This window comes from Lethenteron reissneri, chromosome 2 (assembly GCF_015708825.2).
Source record: "Lethenteron reissneri isolate LAM-NWPU_2019-01 chromosome 2, ASM1570882v1, whole genome shotgun sequence".
Taxonomy (NCBI): domain Eukaryota; kingdom Metazoa; phylum Chordata; class Hyperoartia; order Petromyzontiformes; family Petromyzontidae; genus Lethenteron; species Lethenteron reissneri.
The window spans coordinates 3,306,637-3,331,642 of NC_083780.1; the positions used below are offsets into that span (position 1 = coordinate 3,306,637).

Consider the following 25,006-nt stretch of genomic DNA (forward strand, 5'->3'; position numbering starts at 1 on the left):
TAGAAGGGAAGTAATAAAATAATAAAAATAAAACATAATAACATAATTCTCACGACGTTTCGGCCACAATGCAATCAGCCGTCCTCAGGTGAAGACCAGCTATCTCCCCGACAGACCTGGTCTTCACCTGAGGACGGCTGCTTGCGTTGTGGCCGAAACGTCGTGAGAATTATTTTATTATGTTTTATTTGTATTATTTAATTACTTCCCTTCTACGTGACTTTACCGAAAGAACCAAGAAGATGAATCCCTGCAGTCACGAAAGCTTTAAATCGAAATTTGTATCGATATATTTTTATCATTTTATTGTTTCCCTTCTACGCGACTTTACCGAAAGAACCAAAAATATGAATCCCTGCAGTCGCGAGAAAGCTTTAAATCGAATTTGAGAACTCATCGCCAGAGTTCAAAGCCCACAACCAAAACTCCTTTTCCGAGTTCCACGCAGATGACGATCCACTTCGTTGGGCGATCATTTGTGGCCATGGCGCTTCTGAAAAAGAAGCTACATCGCTCAGTGGGCCTTAAACTAAAACTATGTTTTATTTGACCCGGGTAAAGCCCACTCGGCTATACAGCTGGTGTGTTTCTCTTTCCAGAAGAGACCTAGCTATCACGAATGACAGCTCAACGGAGTGGCTAAAACATCGCGTGGAAATCTATCGCAGGCAAATAATCAAAATGCATGTTGATTCGAAATGTGACTGCTTGTGTTGTGGTTATTGCAAACATGATGCCTTGTATAAAGGTGTCAGTTTTTGTACCAGTTGAAAGGGTAAAAACCTATTACTATATTTTGCCACTGGTAAAGGAGGTATCATAGTGTAAATGTTTACCCCGAGCTCTCAATACTCTGATAGTGCACTGTTGTTAGAGTTGTACGCCTTTTGGCATCATCTGGTCCAACACCAATGGAGACTAGGCTCTAAGAAAGCTGTCTCGGGTGTGGACCAATCAACTTCAAGGACAGTGCATATCATTATCATCATCAGAGTTGTTTCTTTTTGTTTGCATTTTGACTGCTTGTGTTGTGGTTATTGCAAACATGATGCCTCGTATAAAGGTGTCAGTTTTTGTACCAGTTGAAAGGTTAAAAACCTATCACTATGTGGAGGGAAAAGCCAGAAGACCGAGAAAAAAATCCAACCACGAGGAGAGAGAAAATGCAACCTCCAAGTATACAGATCGAACCCACGACCTCCTGTATACCAGGCGAGGTAGTTAACATCTCGCCACCATGGCGCCTTTACTCGGTAAGATAAAACATAGTTTAGTTTTATATGTAATTATTTTTAAGTGATCTGTTTACCTTTTCCGATACTTTGCACTCCTATCGTGTTGTTGTATTGTTTTGTTCTTGTAACGTTCTGACCTGCCCCGACTGGGCATCAGTGAAAACGAGCTTCATAGCTCATCGGATTTCTCCCAGGATAAATAAAGATTCCGTTTCTGAGAGCGCTTGAACATCACTCGCGAGCCGAATGAATATTACAAGCAGCAGCAGCAGCAATCATCGCCGACCTCTTACAGCGAAAACCTGGCAGCACTCTCCTGAAGGCGAGTCTGGAGACTCAGTGGCGAGGCTTTCCTGGGTAAACAAGCGGTAGGATAATCATAACAATTGTCAACAACAACAATAATGTCTAATATCATCACAGCAATCTGAACCATTGGCCTGGTTTCCCTGGAATTGTAACCCAGAGGAACAACATCAACACAACAGGAGAATAACAACGATTGGTAACCATGATTACCGTAAATTTGCATAATTACTATACAAGTCATCACGTAAAAAATATACGAGAGCCCCTCCCCCCCCCCCCCCCCCCCAAAGAAACTCGCAAACGTTTACAAAATATATATATCTCATCTCTTGCTTAGAAAAATACACGACGGACAAAATATAAAGAATGTCGTAAAAAATAATCCACCGCTTGAAATCGACAGAAACCAGCACCGATGGCTTAGGCCACCACGAGTAACGGATCCGGCCCTGAACGTTTGTGTCGCCGAGACCCTCTGCCACCCAGCGCAGCCACGCAAACCGCTCCGCCAAGGAGGCTCCGGTTCGTTGTTTCCGCTCAACTTAAGATGTTCAACTCGAGATGTTCAACTCGAGATGTTCAACTCGAGATGTTCAACTCCCTCGCCTGGTACGCAGGAGGAGGCGGGAGCCCAGCGACCTCGGTGGGTGGCAAGGGGGGGTCGCGTGAGTCAGGGTTGGTGGACTCGTGTAAAGATTGGAATGGGAAGTGAACGATTGTCCGGGTGAAATGATTTGCTCAGATCAAGAGAAGGCTCAGCTAAGGTGGTGAGATGTTAACTACCTCGCCTGGTGTACAGGAGGTCGCGGGTTTGATCACGACCCTGACGCCTGCTGCTGTATATTTGGAGTTTGCGTGTCTCTCTCATCATCATCACGATGGCAAGGAGATGTTAACTACCTCGCCTGGTATACAGGAGGTCGCGGGTTTGATCACGACCCTGACGCCTGCTGCTGCTGTGTATTTGGAGTTTGCGTGTCTCTCTCTCCCCCCTGTGGTCGCGCGGATTTTTCCTCCGCGTCCTCCGGGTTTTCCCCTCCACCTTTAGAGACATTCCCTTTAGAGCATTTGGCCACTATACATTTGGGGCCGTCCATAAATGACGTCACGCGATTTTGGACGATTTCTGACCCCCCCCCCCCCCCATCGTCACACGGCGTCACAAAAAGTCAGAGCCCCCCCTCAAATATGACGTCACAAAGCTCTGCCCCCCCCCAAAAAAATGTAACATGCTTTAAATCGCTTTAAACTATTGTCATTGTAGTGCGTATTTAGTGTGGCGCTGCACTCTGATGTTGTAGGAGAAAACATGTATTACAGAGTATATTTAATCAAGTAGAACGTGTTGTCTATATTTATTTAAAGTTGCGCATTTTGATGTGACGTCACATTTCTCAAACCCCCCCCCCTCGTCACACATCGTCACAAATGTCTGACCCCGCCCCCCCCCAGGTGCGTGACGTCTTTCATGGACGGCCCCTTACCACGTGATAAGCCACTTTGTTGAGCTCCCATTTGTTGCTTCTGAAAAAATTCGCTACAAAGCTGCTCAGTGGGCTTTACCGAGTTGTAAAAAATTTAAAAAATAGTTAAATATCTTCACAGAGCAATTCTCACTCACCCGGCCGGGCGAGCGAGTTGAGCTGCATCGGTCATTTTCACCGCGCTCGTCCCTAAACGCTCGTGCACCAGGCGACGATTTGATTTGTTTGGCTGTTGGGTGGTGGAGGGTCTCACGACACAAGATTTCGCGCCAGATCATTACGCAGCGGCCAGAACCCAAAAAAAACTGTCAATCGTGACACTCGCTGCAAATCCGCGCCCCGCTCCCCCCCTCCCTCCCTCCCTCCGTGTTAAACATCACGTTATAACGTCAACGTCACCCAGCAGGGCTGAGGTAACCTAACGAGACCAGGGAGGAAAAACAGAACGTCGGCCCTTGCCACAACGGAATTGACAATCCTCGAATAAAGGAAGCCTTCATCTTTGGTAGAACGGAAGATATGACCGGTGCCTTTCCAGAATAGTCAAGTCCGATAAAAACGCAAAGTCTGACCTGGGTGTAACAGAATCGTCCGTTCTGGTGCCATCGAACGAAAACCCTCAACCTCGTTTATCGGAGTCATCGTCTACTCTGTTTGTGATGAGAAAAAAATCCAACCCTCTGCGTAACCACAAATCGGAATCGCCATGACGGAAATGGCGACGTGTCGGAAATGCAATTTTTTTGCGCGGCACGAGGCGCGGCGGCGCGCGCGTCGCAACGGAGGACAACGTCCGTCTGTAGGGAAATCATGTAAACTGCGACCTCGTCGTCGTCATCGTCGGTCAACACGAAAACGTGCCACGGAAACCCGCCAAACGCGGAGGTTTAGTGATGGCGCGACCGCCGGCGTCGCTCCCGTGCGGGAACCGGTGACCTCGGTTCGACAGTAGCGATGTCATCGCGAATATTAATAATGTGAATTTACAATAAACATCGGTATATATGCACGGAAGTGACCTCGTGATAACGGTGGGGGGCGGAAAGTGAAAACTCGGTAATGTAATGGAAGCGATGACCGCGCCGTAACGGAATATACACACGCGCGCATCGGTACGTACGAACCCAGGCCGAGTTAATACTTCGAACCTGGTATAAACGGAAAGAGTTACAAAAATAAACCTCATTATTAGGTAAAAAATACATGAACCCGCAGTCAAAACGGAAAATACACTCCCAGATAAATTACACTCAGCGCGCAGTTTAACCGACTGGTTAAACCTCGGCCTAGTGGATAACTTAAAGCTCGGCCTAGTGGATAACTTAAACCTCAGCCCAGTGGACAACTTAATCCTCGGCCTAGCGGACAACATAAACCTTGGCCTAGCAGGCAACTTAAACCTCGGCCTAGCGGACAACTTAAACCTCAGCCTAGCAGGCAACTTAAACCTTGGCCGAGCAGACTGGTTAAACCTCAGCCTAGAGGACAACTTAAACCTCGGCCTCGTGGACAAGGTAAACTTCAGCCTCGCGGACGACTTAAACCTCGGCCTAGCAGACAACTTAAACCTCGGCCTAGCAGACTGGTTAAACCTTGGCCTAGCGGACAAGTTAAACCTTGGTGTAACAGAAATGTTAAACTCACTGCAACTGCGGTCAAACGGAGCTCTACCACTCGGTTAGAAACAGAGAGAGAAAGAAACTCAGGGAGACAGAGAGAAACAGGGAGACACAGACAGACACAGAGAGACAAAGGGAGACGGAGAGATACACAGACATAGGGGGACAGAGATTGGGACAAGGACACTATCCAGTTCCCGTGTCTTCGCCGCGTGTCTCCACGTGTCTCTCCGCGTGTCTCGACGTCTCCGTGAATTTTCTCAGAAGTGAAATTGGCCGTCGCGTGCCAACATCACATGACCTCATCAAGCCACCAGCCACGGGGTCTGACCCTGGGGGGTCATGGGGTCAAGGGGGAGAACATTTTAAATTAACGATGTCCAATCATCAGAATCACGATCATCATCAAAAACACCAACAGCATCAGCATAATCATCAGCATCAAAGGCTGCAGACAAATCATGTTAGTATGTTGAATTTATTTTTCACCATATGTAGCCAACCGTGCTAATCGCCACCATCACTCATCATAACCCATCACCACCATCACCCATCATCATCACCACCAGCCATCATCGCCACCATCATCACCCACCATCATCACCACCATCACCACCTATCATAACCCATCACCACCATCACCCATCACCACCATCGCCCATCATGATCACCACCAACCATCATCACCACCATCACCACCTATCATAACTCATCACCGCCATCATAACCCAACCGTGCTAATCGACACCATCACTCATCATAAACCATCACCAACATCACCACCACCACCACCCATTCTCCGTGAATGAATGCGCTGCCCGGTACCTTTTGCCAGCATCCTGGTACCGGCAATCCGTCTTCTCCCTGGTCACGTGCATCACGCGAGTGTGGGGGTGGAGGAGGGGGAGAGGCAGAGTCAGAATCCCTCCAATGGAGTCGCTGCTTTGCTAAAAAAAAATTGGCCGAATTCGAGAAAGTGACACTGCCAAAGAATCCATTGAAGAACAGGTCTGTCGGAAAGACAGCATCTGAATGAACGCTGTCTTTCCGACAGCCCTGTTCTTCACCTGAGGACGGCTGCTTGCGTTGTGGCCGAAACGTCGTGAGAATTGTATTTTATCATGTTTTATTTTTATTTTTTTATTACTTCCCTTCTACGTGACTTTACCGAAAGTACCAACAAGATGAATCCCTGCAGTCACGAAAGCATCGAAATTTAGTGTCTAATCAACAGAGTCGGGCTTTGCTTGAACCGATGCCAGTGAGCTCCCCTGATGTGTATGAGCAGTGAGTGTCGAAACCGGTCCCGAGATGTTGCTCGTGTTGAGCCAATGGCTTTACGCGAGCCCAACTCTGCCGATGAGACGTTGAAACCCCGCTCGGGGAGATTGCGCATCACGGCAATATTGGTAGACGGGGCCTACGGATGTCGGCTCCAACTTCCTCCCCGTGGGCGTGTGGAGGAGCAGCCGTGCCCCTGGCACGCCAGGAGAAGGCGGTGCCAGCAAAGCGTTCGGGATAATCTCCATCCGTCCGTTCCGTCTGATGGGATAGAGCGTTGCTCCCTCGCACGCACACGCGCGTGGATCTTTTTGGCTCCCGGATATCTTCCCACGCCGGTGGTAAACGACGCTCATTATGAATTGACTGAAAGCTTCATGATACGCGGAGGATCGCAGAGCTTGGGCGATCCCTGGTAGCGTCGTTGGCGTCTCTGCGATAATGAGAGATGATTCATCGGGCGATTTTGCCCGATGATGCTTTATGTAATCACGAGTGAAACGTCGTATTCAAATAGCAAATGTTGTGGATTTACTCCGCAACATATTGGTGGGCTGAAGAAGTAACTAACTGGCACATTCTGTTCACGTGACAAACCTTACTCGTTGGCTGTGTCGGGTGGTGGCGGTTAACGACACATTTTATTATTATTTACACGCTTTTAATTAACCCACTCCTCTGTCTGTTGTATCCTCAAATCTTGTAACGAAATGTTTGCCCACTTCCCAATGTGGTATCGACTGCAAACTTGGTATACTTATGTCATACTAATGACGATACTATATTCTACCATTGAAAATACAAAATATATATTATTAAACATTATATTTTATATGTTATGTTTCGCCTTGGGTCTAATTTCCCACGGCCAACTGACGTTGGCTGTAACCCACCACGGTCCCCTTACGTTGTGGAAAGCCTCGGGGCCACTTCCTGGAGTCGTGGAGTTCTTCTATTACTAGTACGGTACATTTCATTAAAGCGTGTTTTTAGAAAAGTTTTTTTAAATATTACTTATTTTTTACTCAAGCGATCTAAACCGAATTTTTATTTTTATCTTTCGTGAATGATATCGGTCGCGAAAGCCTACGTGGGGTCAAACCGCGAGAGGTGATTTTACGCAAACGCCTTCAAGGGCCTCGCGGTCGCTGTCATCGGCCTCGTTGCTGTCGGACCAACGCACGAGACCTCGCTGGGTGAGAGTGAGAGAGGCCGTGGGTGAGAGTGGGTGAGAGTGGGTGAGAGTGGGTGAGAGTGGGTGAGAGTGGGTGAGAGTGGGTGAGGGTGAGAGTGGGTGAGAGTGGGTGAGAGTGGGTGAGAGTGGGTGAGAGTGGGTGAGGGTGAGAGTGGGTGAGTGTGGGTGAGTGTGGGTGAGAGTGGGTGAGAGTGGGTGAGTGAGTGAGTGTGAGTGAGTGAGTGTGGGAGGCCGTGGGTGAGTTGTGGTCGTCATCCCTCGTGGGAGCGATGATCCACTCGCCCCCCCCCCCCCCCCAGGGATATTCAGACTCGCTCGCCGGAGCCAGGAAACGTTACACAGCCAGTACTAGTCAGTGGGGGGGGGGGGGCTCTGTCGGTGGGGGGGGCTGTCGGTGGGGGGGGGCTCTGTCAGTGGGGGGGGGGCCTCTTGTCAGTGGGGGGTTAACAATGATTGGAGGGGGGGGGGGGCGTTAGCTGATTGAGATTTAGGGTCAGAGGTCAACGTAACAATATCTAGGAGTGAGAGGTCAGTGGTCTGTGGCATCACGCGGCATGCGCGAGGCACGAGGGGAGGGGCGAAGGTGAGGAGGGGAGTCAATGCAGTTGGGAGTGAGGGTGGGGGTAGGTGAGGGGAGGGGTGAGCGGGTGGGTGAGTGGGGGGCGAGGGGAAGGGTGAGTGGGGGGCGAGGGGAGGGGTGAGTGGGGGCGAGGGGAGGGGTGAGTGGGGGCGAGGGGAGGGGTGAGTGGGGGGCGAGGGGAGGGGTGAGTGGGGGGCGAGGGGAGGGGTGAGTGGGGGCGAGGGGAGGGGTGAGTGGGGGGCGAGGGGAGGGGTGAGTGGGGGGCGAGGGGAGGGGTGAGTGGGGGGCGAGGGGAGGGGTGAGTGGGGGGCGAGGGGAGGGGTGAGTGGGGGGCGAGGGGAGGGGTGAGTGGGGGGCGAGGGGAGGGGTGAGTGGGGGGCGAGGGGAGGGGTGAGTGGGGGGCGAGGGGAGGGGTGAGTGGGGGGCGAGGGGAGGGGTGAGTGGGGGGCGAGGGGAGGGGTGAGTGGGGGGCGAGGGGAGGGGTGAGTGGGGGGCGAGGGGAGGGGTGAGTGGGGGGCGAGGGGAGGTGTGAGTGGGGGGCGAGGGGAGGGGTGAGTGGGGGGCGAGGGAGGGGTGAGTGGGGGGCGAGGGGAGGGGTGAGTGGGGGGCGAGGGGAGGGGTGAGTGGGGGGCGAGGGGAGGGGTGAGTGGGGGGCGAGAGGAGGGGTGAGTGGGGGGCGAGGGAGGGGTGAGTGGGGGGCGAGGGGAGGGGTGAGTGGGGGGCGAGGGGAGGGGTGAGTGGGGGGCGAGGGGAGGGGTGAGTGGGGGCGAGGGGAGGGGTGAGTGGGGGGCGAGGGGAGGGGTGAGTGGGGGGCGAGGGGAGGGGTGAGTGGGGGGCGAGGGGAGGGGTGAGTGGGGGGCGAGGGGAGGGGTGAGTGGGGGGCGAGGGGAGGGGTGAGTGGGGGCGAGGGGGGTGAGTGGGGGGCGAGGGGAGGGGTGAGTGGGGGGCGAGGGGAGGGGTGAGTGGGGGGCGAGGGGAGGGGTGAGTGGGGGCGAGGGGAGGGGTGAGTGGGGGGCGAGGGGAGGGGTGAGTGGGGGGCGTACCAATGGGCAGGGGGCGTCAATGCCGTCGAGCCCCGGCAAGCCAGGGTCCCCCTGTCCCCCCTTAGTGCCGCGGGGTCCCTGGGGTCCGTTAGGGGGTCACACAGCCAGAGGGTTAATAGGGAGGAGGGGCGGGGGGGGGTCAGGGCTTAAATAATCAACACGGGGGTCCAAGGGGGATCCTCTGGAAGGGGTCACCTAGAGGAGAGGGGTGAAAGGGGGTAGGGGAAGGGGTAGGAAGGGGGGGGGGGGTACCTGCAGGAGAGGGGTCGGAGGGGATTAGAAGGAGGTGACCTGAAGCAGAGGGGTTAACAAAGGGGATACCCGGGTAGGAAGGGGGGTACCTGCAGGAGAGGGGTCGGAGGTGAGGGATTATAAAGGGGGTACCTGCAGGGGTAGGAAGGGGATACCTGGAGGAGGAGGGGTTAGAAGGGGTTGCCGGGGATTAGAGAGGGGATACACTCGGATGGTGTTGACCCCACCGGGACCCCTGAGCTCAGGGGGTCCCAGCTGCACTCGGGGTCCATACCAGGGCGCAGGGCGCGTCCAGCCCGGGGAGGCCCTGATCCCCTTTATCCCCTCGGGGTCCCCTCCTTCCTCGGAGCCCCTCCTCGCCCTGGGCCAAGCAGCAAGGGGGTCAACAAGGGGTCAACAAAGGGGTCAACAAGGTGGTCAGCAAGGGGGTCAACAAGGGGGTCAGTAAGAGGGTCAGCAAGGGGTCAACAATGGGGTCAACAATGGGGTCAACAAGGGGTCAGCAAGGGGTCAAAAATGGGGTCAGCAAGGGGTCAACAAAGGGGTCAACAAGGGGGTCAGCAAGGGTCAACAAGGGGGTCAACAAGGGTCAGCAAGGGGTCAGTAAGGGGTCAACAAGGGGGTCAACAAGGGGATCAACAAGGGGGTCAACAAGGGGGTCAACAAGGGGGTGAACAAGGGGTCAACAAGGGGTCAACAAGGGGTCAACAAGGGGTCAACAATGGGTCAGCAAGGGGTCAACAAGGGGTCAGCAAGGGGTCAACAAGGGGTCAACAAGGGGTCAGCAAGGGGTCAATAAGGGGGTCTGCAAGGGGTCTGCAAGGGGTCAACAAGGGGTCAACAAGGGGGTCAACAAGGGGGTCAACAAGGCGGTCCACAAGGGGTCAGCAAGGGGGTCAGGGAGGGGACGAGGAGACACGTGAGTGTGGAGCTACGTGATGTTTAACGTGGTTTGAAATCCGCGGCAGCTCCTTAGAAATCCGTGGCACCTCCTAAAAAAATCCACGTCAGCTCCTGGAAATCCGCGGCAGCATTTACGCAACTGCAGTGAGTTTAACATTTCTGTAAAGTCCGCAACTGCCAAAAAAAATCCGCGGCAACTCCTTAGCAAAGGCGCGGCAGTTCCCAGACAACCGCGGCAGCATCTTCCAGAAATCCGCGGCAGCAAATTCCAGAAATCCGCGGCAGCCACCGTGAGAGCTCTCAGTGGGTGAGGGATGATGAGGCCCTGTCACCTGACCTTGACCCTGACCTTAATCACGACCCCACCGCCACCTGCGGTGCAGACCAGGGCCGTATCGCTGGCAGACTGATGCACAGGGACAGCTGCCACTGGGCGTGCCCCTAGGCAAAACTGATTTGATACGTTCTGCATGGATGGCGTCGTAGGTATATTAAGTGATGATGATGATGTGGAGGTGATCATGATGGTGATGATGGTAATACAGGGCGATTGTTTTACATCATCGTTAATAATTACATTAAAAGGAATCAACATCAGCAACATCAACATCATAAATTATGTCATCATCTGTAATATTAACCATCAACAAGACAATCAGCAGCAGCATTAACATCACCAACATCATCATCAACGATAATATTAACCATCAACAACCACCACCACCATCAGCAGCAGTTGTATTCCTAGACACACCATCAACATCATCAGCATGAACATCAACATCACCAGAGACACAGGGAGACACAGGGACATGGAGACACCTTGACACGGAGACACAGGGATACACGGAGAGACAGGGAGACACGGAGACATGAGGACACGTAGAGACGGGGACACAAAGACACAGGGAGAGACGGGGACATGGAGACACGTTGACACGGAGACACAGGGAGACACCTTGACACGGAGACACAGGGATACACGGAGAGACAGGGAGACACGGAGACATGAGGACACGTAGAGACGGGGACACAAAGACACAGGGAGAGACGGGGACATGGAGACACGTTGACACGGAGACACAGGGAGACACCTTGACACGGAGACACAGGGAGACACTGAGAGACAGGGAGACACGGAGACATGAGGACACGTAGAGACGAGGACACAGAGACACAGGGAGACACAGGGAGACACGGGGACATGGAGACACGTTGACACGGAGATACCTTCACAAGGAGACACGTTGACACGGAGACACAGGGAGACACGGGGACATGGAGACACAGGGAGACACGGAGACACAGGGAGACACAGGGAGACACGGAGACACAGGGAGACACAGGGAGACACGTTGACACGGAGACACGTTGACACGGAGAGACGGGGACACGGAGACACAGGGAGACACAGGGAGACACAGGGAGACACAGGGACATGGAGACACAGGGAGACACGGGGGCATGGAGACACGGAGACACAGGGAGACACGTTGACACGGAGACACAGGGAGACACGGAGACACGGGGAGACACAGGGAGACACGTTGACACGGAGACACAGGGAGACACGGGGACATGGAGACACAGGGAGACACGGAGACACAGGGAGACACGGAGACATGGAGACACGTTGACACGGAGATACCTTCACAAGGAGACACGTTGACACGGAGACACAGGGAGACACGGGGACATGGAGACACACGTTGACACGGAGAGACGGGGACACGGAGACACCGGGAGACACAGGGAGACACAGGGAGACACAGGGACATGGAGACACAGGGAGACACGGGGGCATGGAGACACGGAGACACAGGGAGACACGTTGACACGGAGACACAGGGAGACACGGAGACACGGGGAGACACAGGGAGACACGTTGACACGGAGACACAGGGAGACACGGGGACATGGAGACACAGGGAGACACGGAGACACAGGGAGACACGGAGACACAGGGAGACACAGGGAGACACGGAGACACAGGGAGACACAGGGAGACACGTTGACACGGAGACACGTTGACACGGAGACACGTTGACACGGAGAGACGGGGACACGGAGACACAGGGAGACACAGGGAGACACAGGGACATGGAGACACAGGGAGACACGGAGACACAGGGAGACACAGGGAGACACGGAGACACAGGGAGACACAGGGAGACACGTTGACACGGAGACACGTTGACATGGAGACACGTTGACACGGAGAGACGGGGACACGGAGACACAGGGAGACACAGGGAGACACAGGGACATGGAGACACAGGGAGACACGGAGACACAGGGAGACACGGGGGCATGGAGACACAGGGAGACACGGGGACATGGAGACACAGGGAGACACGTTGACACGGAGATACCTTCACAAGGAGACACGGAGACACGGAGACACAGGGAGGCACAGGGACACGGAGACACAGGGACATGGAGACACGGAGACACAGGGACATGGAGAAACGGGGACATGGAGACACGGAGACACGGGGACACGGGGACACAGGGAGACACGTTGACATGGAGACACATGACGACATGGGTACACAGCGGCACAGGAACAGGGACACGGTGACACAGAGGCAATAACTCACCCGCTCGCCTTTGTCTCCCTTGGGACCCTCAAAGCCCTGTTGAGACACAGAGACGGACAGGGAGACAGACAGGGAGACAGACAGGGAGACAGACAGGGCCACACAGGGAGACAGACAGGGAGACAGACAGGGAGACAGACAGGGCCACACAGGGAGACAGACAGGGCCACACAGGGACAGGGACATCAGGACGTGGTGCTGGCCACACCACCCACTCGTGTGTCGGCACTTGCCCCAGCAGCGTATGTGGCCTATACGGGGGCCTATGTCTGTAGATGTGTGAGGGCGATGACGTCACTCACTGGGTGTCCTCGTAGGCCTTCGACCCCATCGACCCCTCGTTCTCCCTGTGGACGTCATCATCATCATCAGCAGCATCATAATCAGCATCATCATCAGCAGCAGCAGCATCATCAGCATCATCATCAGCAGCAGCATCATCATCAGCATCATCATCATCAGCAGCAGCAGCAGCATCATCATCATCACCATCATTACCACCATCATCACCATCATCATCAGCAGCAGCAGCATCATCATCATCATCACCATCATCACCACTATCATCATCGTCATCATCATCAGCAGCATCATCATCACCATCATCATCACCATCATCACCACCATCATCATCAGCAGCATCATCATCATCACCATCATCACCACCATCATCATCGTCATCATCATCATCACCACCATCATCATCATCACCACCATCATCACCATCAGCACCATCATCATCAGCAGCATCATCACCATCATCACCACCATCATCACCACCACCATCATCACCAGCATCACCACCATCAGCAGCATCAACACCATCAGCAGCATCATCACCAGCATCACCACCATCATCACCATCAGCATCATCACCACCATCAGCATCTCTCACATAATTATCAGCACCACCACCGCCTCCACCACCACCACCCATCACCACCGTCACCACGTCTGCCCATCGTCTCACCTGGTCTCCTTTTGGGCCTGGTGGCCCAGAAGGTCCCATGGGGCCTATATCTCCCTGTGATGCACCACACACGCACATACACGAGAGAGAGGTCAGTCAACTCCATGTCACTCCTCCATCGCTACGACTACCACGGGCACTCTTCCCGTGAACTTCACACGCTGATTCCTCCACCGGTGATAATTGTTTTTTACCCTTTTATCTGGCAACAAAACTGACCCCTTTTTTTACAAGGAGTCATGTTTGCATAGACCACATTACCTGCAGTCATAATGCAAAAAAAACACAACTCTGATAAGGAAATATACGCTGCCAAGCTTGCTGGTGTTCATTCAGACGCTGTCTTTCCGACAGACCTGTTCTTCACCTGAGGACGGCTGCTTGTGTTGTGGCCGAAACGTCGTGAGAATTGTATTTTATTATGTTTTATTTTTATTATTTTATTATTTCCCTTCTACGTGACTTTACCGAAAGAACCAAGAAGATGAATCCGTGCAGTCACGAAAGCTTTAAATCGAAACATAACTCTGATAATGTCTGCACTGTCCTTGAAGTTAATTGGTCCAACTTCAAGGACAGTGCATACATTATCAGAGTTTTGTTTTTTGTTTGCATTATGACTGCAGGTATTGTGGTCAATGTAAACATGACTCCTTGTAAAAAAGGTGTCAGTTTTGTTGCCAGATAAAAGGGTAAACAAACAATTATCATATTTTTTACTGGCAAATGAGGTTCCAATGGCGTAAATCCTCCACCCGTGTTGAGGCATTGTAGGCCTGCATTCGTGACAACTACCTCCTAAATATGTACATCTATAAAATTCGACTTTTTTAATATGTATTATTATGATTTGAAGCTGCCGTGACTCCAGGAATCCATACTCTTTGGTTCTTTCGGTAAAGTCACGGACGCTCGTGTTGCGCCCGAAACGTCGTGATTTATTTTATATTTCATACCCACGTGGCTTTACCGAAAGAAACCGAGAGGATTGATTATTAGATTTACTCGACGCGTCATGGCCGACGTTCGTCACCCGAGCGTTCTAATTGGCTGGAGAGGCACGTGTGAGTGACGTCAGCGGGGGCAAGGAGGGGTATGGGTACGAAGGATGTTAGTGGCAGTGTTAGTGGCAGTGATAGTGTTAGTAGCAGTGTTAGTGGCAGTGATAGTGTTAGTGGCAGTGTTAGTGGTAGTGATAGTGTTAGTGGCAGTGTTAGTGGCAGTGATAGTGGCAGTGATAGTGTTAGTGGCAGTGATAGTGTTAGTGGCAGTGTTAGTGGCAGTGTTAGTGGCAGTGATAGTGTTAGTGGCAGTGTTAGTGGCAGTGATAGTGGCAGTGATAGTGTTAGTGGCAGTGATAGTGTTAGTAGCAGTGTTAGTGGCAGTGTTAGTGGCAGTGATAGTGTTAGTGGCAGTGTTAGTGGCAGTGTTAGTGGCAGTGATAGTGTTAGTGGCAGTGTTAGTGGCAGTGTTAGTGGCAGTGATAGTGTTAGTGGCAGTGTTAGTGGCAGTGTTAGTGGCAGTGTTAGTGGCAGTGTTAGTGGCAGTGTTAGTGGCAGTGATAGTGTTAGTGGCAGTGTTAGTGGCAGTGTTAGTGGCAGTGTTAGTGGCAGTGTTAGTGGCAGTGTTAGTGGCAGTGATAGTGTTAGTGGCAGTGTTAGTGGCAGTGTTAGTGGCAGTGTTAGTGGCAGTGTTAGTGGCAGTGTTAGTGGCAGTGATAGTGTTAGTGGCAGTGTTAGTGGCAGTGTTAGTGGCAGTGTTAGTGGCAGTGATAGTGTTAGTGATAGTGTTAGTAGCAGTGTTAGTAGCAGTGTTAAAACTCACCGGGTGGCCATCCACACCAGCAGAGCCCTGGTGCATGCACACACCATGCACACACGCGCACACACACACGCGCACACACCATGCACACACGCACACACATACACATACACACACACGCACACACGCACACGCACACACACACACACGTCCATGCATTCACAGACACGTCCATGCACCTTCACATGCATGTGCATGCACCTTCACATGCATGTGCATGCACCTTCACGTGCATGTGCATGCACCTTCACATGCATGTGCATGGACCTTCACATGCATGTGCATGCACCTTCACGTGCATGTGCATGCACCTTCACATGCATGTGCATGCACCTTCACATGCATGTGCATGCACCTTCACGTGCATGTGCATGCACCTTCACATGCATGTGCATGGACCTTCACATGCATGTGCATGGACCTTCACATGCATGTGCACGCACCCACGCGATGCACTTACAGGTTAGTTTGGAGAATGGGTCAAGTATGGGTCGGTGTTAATCAAGCCACGTGTACACGTGTGTGTGTGCACGTGTGTGTACACGTGTGTGTGTGTACACGTGTGTGTGTACACGTGTGTGTGTGCACTTGTGTGTGTGCACTTGTGTGTGTGTACACGTGCGCCTCAAGGTGCACATGGCCTGGCACAAGCGTCACCACCACTCAGTGGCGAATGGCGGTTGTTGTTGTTGTATACGCTGAGAGCGGTGGAGCGGTAGTGTATTGGTTAGCGTGCTGTGCTACGGTTCCCGATCACGTGACGATTATCTGAACCCGGTACTGGGCTTCCCCTAGGTCGACTCAGCTTTAAATGAGTAGCTGGTGCGGTGTCCGTATAGAATACATCAGCACTGGGGAGACAAAGGCGGCCGGGCTTGGTGTTGGCTACCCACCCCATTTGCGTGCCATCATCGGTACGACTCACGAACAGCACTTGCCCAAACAATCTTTTGGAAGCTATACGGGGGAACTTTGTGCGTGTGCTTTTGACAAATTAGTCAAGGCCATTGGTCAAAGTGGGCTTTGCCAGGTAGTATGGGGATGGCTTAGTTGTATATTTGTTTGTGTTTAGATGATTTGTTTACCTTTGTTGGACTCTGCACTCCTACCGTGTTATTGTACTGCTTGCTGTTGCTGCTGTAACGATCTCACCCGCCCCAAACGGACATCTGTGAAAAGAGCTTAGTAGCTCATCGGATTCCTCCAGCAGCGTCACTATTGTGACGTGTGTGGTCACGTGGTCTCTCACCGGAAGCCCCAGGGGGCCCCGCTCCCCCTTGGCCCCCACCTCTCCGTCGCGTCCCTTCTCCCCGTCCAATCCGTGCTCGCCCTGCGCACCACGTGATTCCGCATCATTAGCATACATCAATCATGAGCATCCCACTGAATTGGCACGTGTCATTCAATAATCGGCATCGTCATCGGTCAAGGGGCCGTCCATAAGTGACGTCACGCGATTTTGTACGATTTTTGACCCCCCCCCCCCCCATCGTCACACGGCGTCACAAAAAGTCAGACCCACCCCTCAAATATGACGTCACAAAGCTCTGCCCCCCCCCCCCCCCCCAAAATAAAACATGCTTCAAATCGCTTTAAACTATTGTCATTGTAGTGCGTATTTCATGTGGCGCTGCACTCTGATGTCGTAGGAGAAAACATTGCTATTATTTGTGGCCAGGTCGCTTCTGAAGAGGAAGCTTAATAGCCGAGTGGGCTTCACCTGGTAGGATTACAACAACATGTGTTTGGTTTTATTTGTATATTTCAAGTGATTTATTTACCTTTCCTACGACTCTGCACTCCGATCGTGGTTGTGTTGCTTGTTAATGTCACGTTCTTACCCGCCCCTTCCTGGGCAGCGGTGAAAATGAGCTGCGTTGCTAATCAAACTCCTCCAGCACAAATACATAAATATGCTACTTCTCGTACCCAATTTGTCATCGTTTACCCTCATTGCCAATGTAGCACTCACACCCAGACCGGGACAGCTCCTTCCCCTGCTGCTCCCCCTCCGCCTGGTGTACAGGAGGTCGTGGGTTCGATCCCGACGCCTGCTGCTGTGTATTTGGAGTTTGCGTGTCTCTCACTCGCGGGTTTTTTGTCCCCCCCCCCTCCACGTGTGTAATCGACGCCACGCGTTCAGAGAGAGTGTGTCTGGCTGCCGGACAGCTCCAGGCGATAGCCGCCAGCTCGCGTCGGGGAAGAGAGCTAAGTAGATCAGTGGGGGCCTTGTCCAGTAAAATATAAATTAGTTTATTTTAAAGTTTAAAGCCAGCTGACCTATTAGGCTGTTGTTGTTGTTGTTGTTGTTGTTTTTTTGTTTACCAAATTCTACCAAATATGTCTCCTGTTCACCATTGGAACCTCTTTTGCCAGAAACAAAATATGATAATTGTTTTTTTACCCTTTTATCTGCCAACAAAACTGACACCTTTTTTTTCAAAGGAGTCATGTTTGCATTGACCACAATACCTGCGGTCGGAATGCAAACAAAAAACACATCTCTGATAATGTATGCACTGTCCTTGAAGTTGATTGGTCCACACCCGAGACAGCTTTCCTTAGAGCCCAGTCTCACCCTGGTGTTGGACCAGATGACGCCAAGAGGCGCACAACTACAACAGTTATCATGTCTCTTGTTGTTATTTCGGTTTCCGACCCCCTGGTTGCCATGGTAACGAGTGAGGAATTCTCAGTTCACGGTTACGTTCCGACTGGGGGTGGTGATGATGGGGGTGGTGATGATGCGGGTGGTGATGATGGGGGTGGTGATGATGGGGGTGGTGATGATGGGGGTGGTGATGATGGGGGTGGTGGTGATGGGGGTGGTGGTGATGATGGGGGTGGTGATGATGGGGGTGGTGATGATGGGGGTGGTGGTGATGATGGGGGTGGTGATGATGCGGGTGGTGATGATGGGGGTGGTGATGATGGGGTGGTGATGATGGGGGTGGTGGTGATGATGGGGGTGGCGATGATGGGGGTGGCGATGATGGGGGTGGCGATGATGGGGGTGGCGATGATGGGGGTGGCGATGATGGGGGTGGCGGTGATGGGGGTGGCGATGATGGGGGTGGCGATGATGGGGGTGGCGATGATGGGGGTGGTGATGATGGGGGTGGTGGTGATGATGGGGGTGGTGATGATGCGGGTGGTGATGATGGGGGTGGTGATGATGGGGGTGGTGATGATGGGGGTGGTGGTGATGATGGGGGTGGCGATGATGGGGGGTGGCGATGATGGGGGTGGCGATGATGGGGGTGGCGATGATGGGGGTGGCGGTGATGGGGGTGGCGATGATGGGGGTGGCTGATGATGGGGGTGGTGATGATGGGGGTGGTGGTGATGATGGGGGTGGCGATGATGGGGGTGGCGATGATGGGGGTGGCGGTGATGGGGGTGGCGATGATGGGGGTGGCGATGATGGGGTGGCGATGATGGGGGTGGCGATGATGGGGGTGGCGATGATGGGGGTGGCGATGATGGGGGTGGCGGTGATGATGGGGGTGGTGATGATGCGGGTGGTGATGATGGGGGTGGTGATGATGGGGGTGGTGATGATGGGGGTGGTGGTGATGATGGGGGTGGTGATGATGGGGGTGGTGGTGATGATGGGGGTGGCGATGATGGGGGTGGCGATGATGGGGGTGGCGGTGATGGGTGTGGTGATGATGATGGGGGTGGTGGTGATGATGGGGGTGGTGATGATGGGGGTGGTGATGATGGGGGTAGTGATGATGGGGGTGGTGATGATGGGGGTGGTGATGATGGGGGTGGTGATGATGGGGGTGGTGATGATGGGGGTGGTGGTGATGGGTGTGGTGGTGATGGGGGTGGCGATGATGGGGGTGGTGATGATGATGGGGGTGGTGGTGATGATGGGGGTGGTGATGATGGGGGTGGTGATGATGGGGGTGGTGGTGATGGGGGTGGTGGTGATGGGGGTGGTGGTGATGGGGGTGGTGATGATGGGGGTGGTGATGATGGGGGTGGCGATGATGGGGGTGGTGATGATGATGGGGGTGGTGGTGATGATGGGGGTGGTGATGATGGGGGTGGTGATGATGGGGGTGGCGATGATGGGGGTGGTGATGATGATGGGGGTGGTGGTGATGATGGGGGTGGTGATGATGGGGGTGGTGATGATGGGGGTGGTGATGATGGGGGTGGCGATGATGGGGGTGGTGATGATGATGGGGGTGGTGGTGATGATGGGGGTGGTGATGATGGGGGTGGTGATGATGGGGGTGGCGATGATGGGGGGTGGTGATGATGATGGGGGTGGTGGTGATGATGGGGGTGGTGATGATGGGGGTGATGATGGGGGTGGTGATGATGGGGGTGGTGATGATGGGGGGTGGTGATGGGGTGGTGGTGATGGGGGTGGTGGTGATGGGGGTGGTGGTGATGGGGGTGGTGGTGATGGTGGGGGTGGTGGTGATGGGGGTGGTGGTGATGGGGGTGGTGATGATGGGGGTGGCGATGATGGGGGTGGTGATGATGATGGGGGTGGTGGTGATGATGGGGGTGGTGATGATGGGGGTGGTGATGATGGGGGTGGCGATGATGGGGGTGGTGATGATGATGGGGGTGGTGGTGATGATGGGGGTGGTGATGATGGGGGTGGTGATGATGGGGGTGGTGATGATGGGGGTGGCGATGATGGGGGTGGTGATGATGATGGGGGTGGTGGTGATGATGGGGGTGGATGGGGTGATGATGGGGGTGGTGATGATGGGGGTGGCGATGATGGGGGTGGTGATGATGATGGGGGTGGTGGTGATGATGGGGGTGGTGATGATGGGGGTGATGATGGGGGTGGTGATGATGGGGGTGGTGATGATGGGGGTGGTGATGATGGGGGTGGTGGTGATGGGGGTGGTGGTGATGGGGGTGGTGGTGATGGGGGTGATGGTGATGGGGGTGGTGACGATGGGGGAGGGGGGGGTTAGTCCAGTAATGGACTCCCCTGCTATACAGCAAAGATCCCGACCGCTTTCGCCCACAACCTTCACCAATCCGTGCTGACCGGCGTGGTGAAGTATGGTCAAATGACGCTCACGGCGCGGTGGGGGGGGGGGGGGGCGTTATCGAGCAGTGGATTGAACATGGCTGGGTGGTTCAGTCGGTATCCCACTCACCTTAGGTCCAGGAAGACCCTGGGTGGGGGGTGGGGGGGGTGGGTCGAGGGGAGGGGTGACAGAGGGAAGAGGGGGAATTTTACATCAAAATCTCAGATTTGCTGCTCAGCTGAGACTCGTCTCCCTGTCCACAGCCCTGCAGAGCCAGTGGTGGGAATTCCACGTTACTATGGCGGGGGTGGAGTCTCTCCAGCAGACAACCATTCCACAAATAGGTACCTATTTTATCTACCGCAGTGAGAGGAATGTTGAGTTAACCAGGGCCTCCCCTAGGTCGACTCAGCCTCACATGAGTTACCTGATGTGGTGTGTAGTAAACATCGCCACTGGGGAGACAAAGGCGGGCGGGCGTGGTGCTGGCCACCCACCCCACCTCATGTGCGGTGCCGGCCTTCACTGGCACGACGCGCTAACAGCACTTGACACCAAAAGTCTGTTAAGGCTATACGGGGGATATTTGTCTGTACGTGTACGCGTGTGTACGCGTGTGTAAGTGTGTGTGTGTGTACACGTGTGTATCTGTATGTACGTATAAACGTGTATGTGTGTGTGTGTACACACGTGTACACACACACACATACACACGTTGACACAGTAGGGGGCACAGGTGGTGCATCAGCCAGTCATCTCGGTCATCTCAGTCAGTCGACCCGTGGCACCTGCTGGGTCTGACCCGTGACCTCCTGCCAGCGGGCGTTCGACACTTCACGTGGCCTCAAGGTGCACATGGCCTGGCACAAGCATCGTGGTGACGTCACCGCCACTTAGTGGCGAATGGCGGTTGTTGTTGTACGCGTGTGTAAGTGTGTGTGTGTGTAAGTGTGTGTGTAAGTGTGTACGCGTGTGTGTGTGTGTGCTCCACCACTCACTGATATCCCAGAGTCTCCCTTATCTCCTTTGGGACCGGCTGGCCCCTGGTTTGGGGGTGCGGGTGGGAAGAAGGGGGAAGGGGGGAGGGGTGAATTGATCACGTGATCAGAGCCAGAACACTCCTACCGCAGTTTGATGAGTTGTCATGTATGTATTTAATAGATCAATTCTTCAACCGTGTCATCGTATTCGTGTTTGACAACAACGAGTTGCCGACTCAGGCGTGAAGGACTCACCAGGGCTCCCTCCGGGCCAGCGTCTCCCTGGAACGAAACATCATTCATTCATTTAATCAGTGAGTCCTACACTCACTCAATTAGACATTAACGTAAACAGTAATTCAATGACATCCTCAATTAACCATTAATCTAAACAATAATGCAATTACATACTCACTCAATTAGACATTAATTTTAAAGGTAATTCAATTACACAGTCAATTCGCCATGCATTGAAATAGTCATTAAATTACACACTCACTCAATTACCCAATAAATTAAAAGGTAATTAAATTACTCTTCACTCAATTACTCATTTATTTTAAAGGAAATTATTGTTTTCATTCACTCTACTGCTCATTTATTTACTCATTCAATATTTCTTAAATTACTATAGTACTCGATAATTTAACGAATTAACAGTTCAAATATTCATTCAATCACTAATTTAGCCTGCTGCTTCATGACTCAGGCAACCGATCGGCCAATCAATCATTAACGTGATTACGCAACATTTTGTCCATCGCGAACAAATGGATAACTCAATTAATGAATTCACAATCCATTCAGTAATTCAGTTACTCAATCGCTCAGCCGATCATTCACAACAATTGCTCATTCACCCAATTCCTCCACTCATTCACTCAACCCAACGACTAACTAATTGACCCACTCATTCTTTTATTCATTCACCGACTCAATTGCTCATTCGCCCGCTAATTCCGACAGCCAATCAGAACTCATCATTCCCACGGCCAACCTTCTCTCCCAGGGGGCCTTGGAGTCCCGGGAGGCCTGGAGGGCCCTAGGGGACAGAAGGGGGGGGGGGGGGGTGAATCACGTGTACACGTGTGTGTGTGTGTATGTGTGTGTATGTGTGTGTATGTACACGATAGTGTAGTGGTTAGCGCGCTGCGCTACGAACCCGGCGATCGGGGTTCAATTCCCGCTCTCGGCCAACACCAGTGACGATTATCTGAACCGGTCCTGGGCCTCCCCTAGGTCGACTCAGCCTCAAACGAGTACCTGGTGCGGTGTGTAAACATCGCGACTAGGGAGACAAAGGCGGCCTGGCGTGGTGCTGGCCACCCACCCCTCGTGTGCCGTGCCGGCCGTCATAGGTGCTCGATAACAGCACTTGCCCCAACAGTCTGTTTAGGACTATCGGGGGGATCTTTGTCTGTGTCTTTGTGGACCGACCTGCACCACGCGCACCCCTCCCTCTCCCTCCAGCACGTGGACAGCGCCCGGCTCGCCCTTGGGCCCCACCAAACCCTGGGCACAGACAACACGCACTTCACCAGCCGGATGATGATGACGATGGTGGAGTAGCAGTGATGATGAGTGGGGTGATGGCACATTGATGGTGATGGTGGCGGTAATTGCGATGATGATGGTGTTGGTGATGATGATTATGATTGTGGTGATGGTCATAGCGGTGATGATAATGTCGGTGGTGATGGTGGTGGTCATGGTGGTGATGGTGGTGATGGTGATGGCGGTGATGGTGGTGATTGTGGTGATAGTGGTGATGGTAGTGATGGTGGTGATGGTGGTGATTGTGGTGATGGTAGTGATGGTGGTGGTGATGGTGGTGATGGCGGTGGCACCTACTCACCCTGGGCCCGACAACTCCCAGTGGTCCAGGTGCTCCAGCATCGCCCTGCACACAACACAGAGAGCACACACGTGGTAGTGGTGATGGTGGTGGTGGTAGTGGTGATGGTGGTGGTGATGGTGGTGGTGGTAAATGATGGTGGTGGTGACGATGATGATGATGATGGTGGTGATGGCGATGATGGTGATTATGGTGATGATGGTGATTATGGTGATGATGATGGTAGTGGTTGTGATGATGGTAGTGGTGATGATGGTGGTGATGATGGTGATGATGATAGTAGTGGTTGTGATCATGGTGATGGTGATGATGATGGTAGTGGTTGTGATGATGGTGATGATGGTGGTGATGGTGGTGATGATGGTGATGATGGTGGTGGTGGTGATGGTGATGATGATGGTGATGATGGTGATGATAATGGTGATGATGGTGGTGATGGTGATGATTATGGTGGTGATGGTGATGATGATGGTGATGATGATGATGGTAGTGGTTGTGATCGTGATGATGATGGTGATGATGGTGATGATGATGATGGTGATTATTATGGTGATGATGATGATGATGGTGGTGATGGTGATGGTAGTGGTTGTGATGGTGATGATGATGATGATGGTGGTGATGGTGATGGTAGTGGTTGTGATGGTGGTGATGATGGTAATGATGATGGTAGTGGTTGTGATGATTATGGTGATGGTGGTGATGATGATGATGATGGTGGTGATGGTGATGGTAGTGGTTGTGATGATTATGGTGATGGTGGTGATGATGATAGTGGTTGTGATGGTGGTGGTGATGGTGGTGGTGGTGATGATGATAGTGGTGGTGGTGATGATTATGGTGATGATGGTGATGATGGTGATGATGATGGTGATGATGATGGTGGTGATGGTGATGATTATGGTGATGATGGTGATGATGGTGATGATGATGGTGATGATGATGGTGGTGATGATGATGGTGGTGGTGGTGATGATGATGATGGTGATGATTATGGTGATGATGATGATGGTAGTGGTTGTGATAGTGGTGATGATGATGGTAGTGGTTGTGATAGTGGTGATGATGATGGTGGTGATGATGATGGTGGTGATGATGATGGTAGTGGTTGTGATGGTGATGATGATGATGGTGGTGATGATGATGGTGGTGATGATGATGGTAGTGGTTGTGATGGTGATGATGATGATGGTGGTGGTGATGATGGTAGTGGTTGTGATGGTGATGATGATGATGGTGGTGGTGATGATGATGATGGTGGTGATGGTGATGGTAGTGGTGGTGATGGTGGTGATGATGATGGTGGTGATGATGATGATAATGATGATGGTGAGGATGATGATGATGGTGGTGATGATGATGATGGTGGTGATGATAATGATGATGATGGTGATGATGATGGTGATGATGATGGTGGTGGTGGTGGTAATGGTAGTGGTTGTGATGGTGGTGATGATGGTGATGATGATGGTAGTGGTTGTGATGATTATGGTGATGGTGGTAATGATGATGGTGATGATCTTCACCTTTTCCCCAGGTGGACCAGACTGACCCAACTCTCCTTTCTCTCCCATGTCGCCCTGCACACGCACCAAAGACAAAGATCCCCCGTGTTGCCCAAACAATCTTTTGGGGCAAGTGCTGTTAGCGAGCTGCAACTATGAATGCCGTAACAGCACACGAGGGGGTGGGTGGCCAACACCACGCCCGACCGCCTTTGTCTCCCCAGTGGCGATGTTTTACACACTGCACCAGGTACTCATTTGAGGCTGAGTCTACCTAGGGAAGGCCCAGGACCGGTTTAGAAAATCGTCACCGGTGTTGGCCGTGAACCAAACCCGGGTCGCCAGGTTCGTAGCGCTAACCG

General features: G+C 52.7%; 1 protein-coding gene across 1 annotated transcript; it reads right to left on the minus strand.

The window, feature by feature from the left end:
- Positions 1-212: 212 nt before the first annotated feature.
- LOC133342734 (collagen alpha-1(XIII) chain-like) lies at positions 213-24,715 on the minus strand. Its single transcript, XM_061552081.1, has 15 exons — positions 24,666-24,715; positions 23,140-23,184; positions 22,722-22,796; positions 22,282-22,326; positions 21,540-21,566; positions 21,303-21,347; positions 20,434-20,451; positions 16,542-16,622; positions 15,296-15,322; positions 13,472-13,525; positions 12,804-12,848; positions 12,502-12,537; positions 9,273-9,359; positions 5,473-5,511; positions 213-4,979 (listed from the first exon to the last, which is right to left on the minus strand). The coding sequence occupies exons 1-15, from the start codon at positions 24,711-24,713 to the stop codon at positions 4,953-4,955; spliced, it is 699 nt and encodes a 232-aa protein (XP_061408065.1). The 5' UTR covers positions 24,714-24,715; the 3' UTR covers positions 213-4,952.
- Positions 24,716-25,006: the final 291 nt, after the last annotated feature.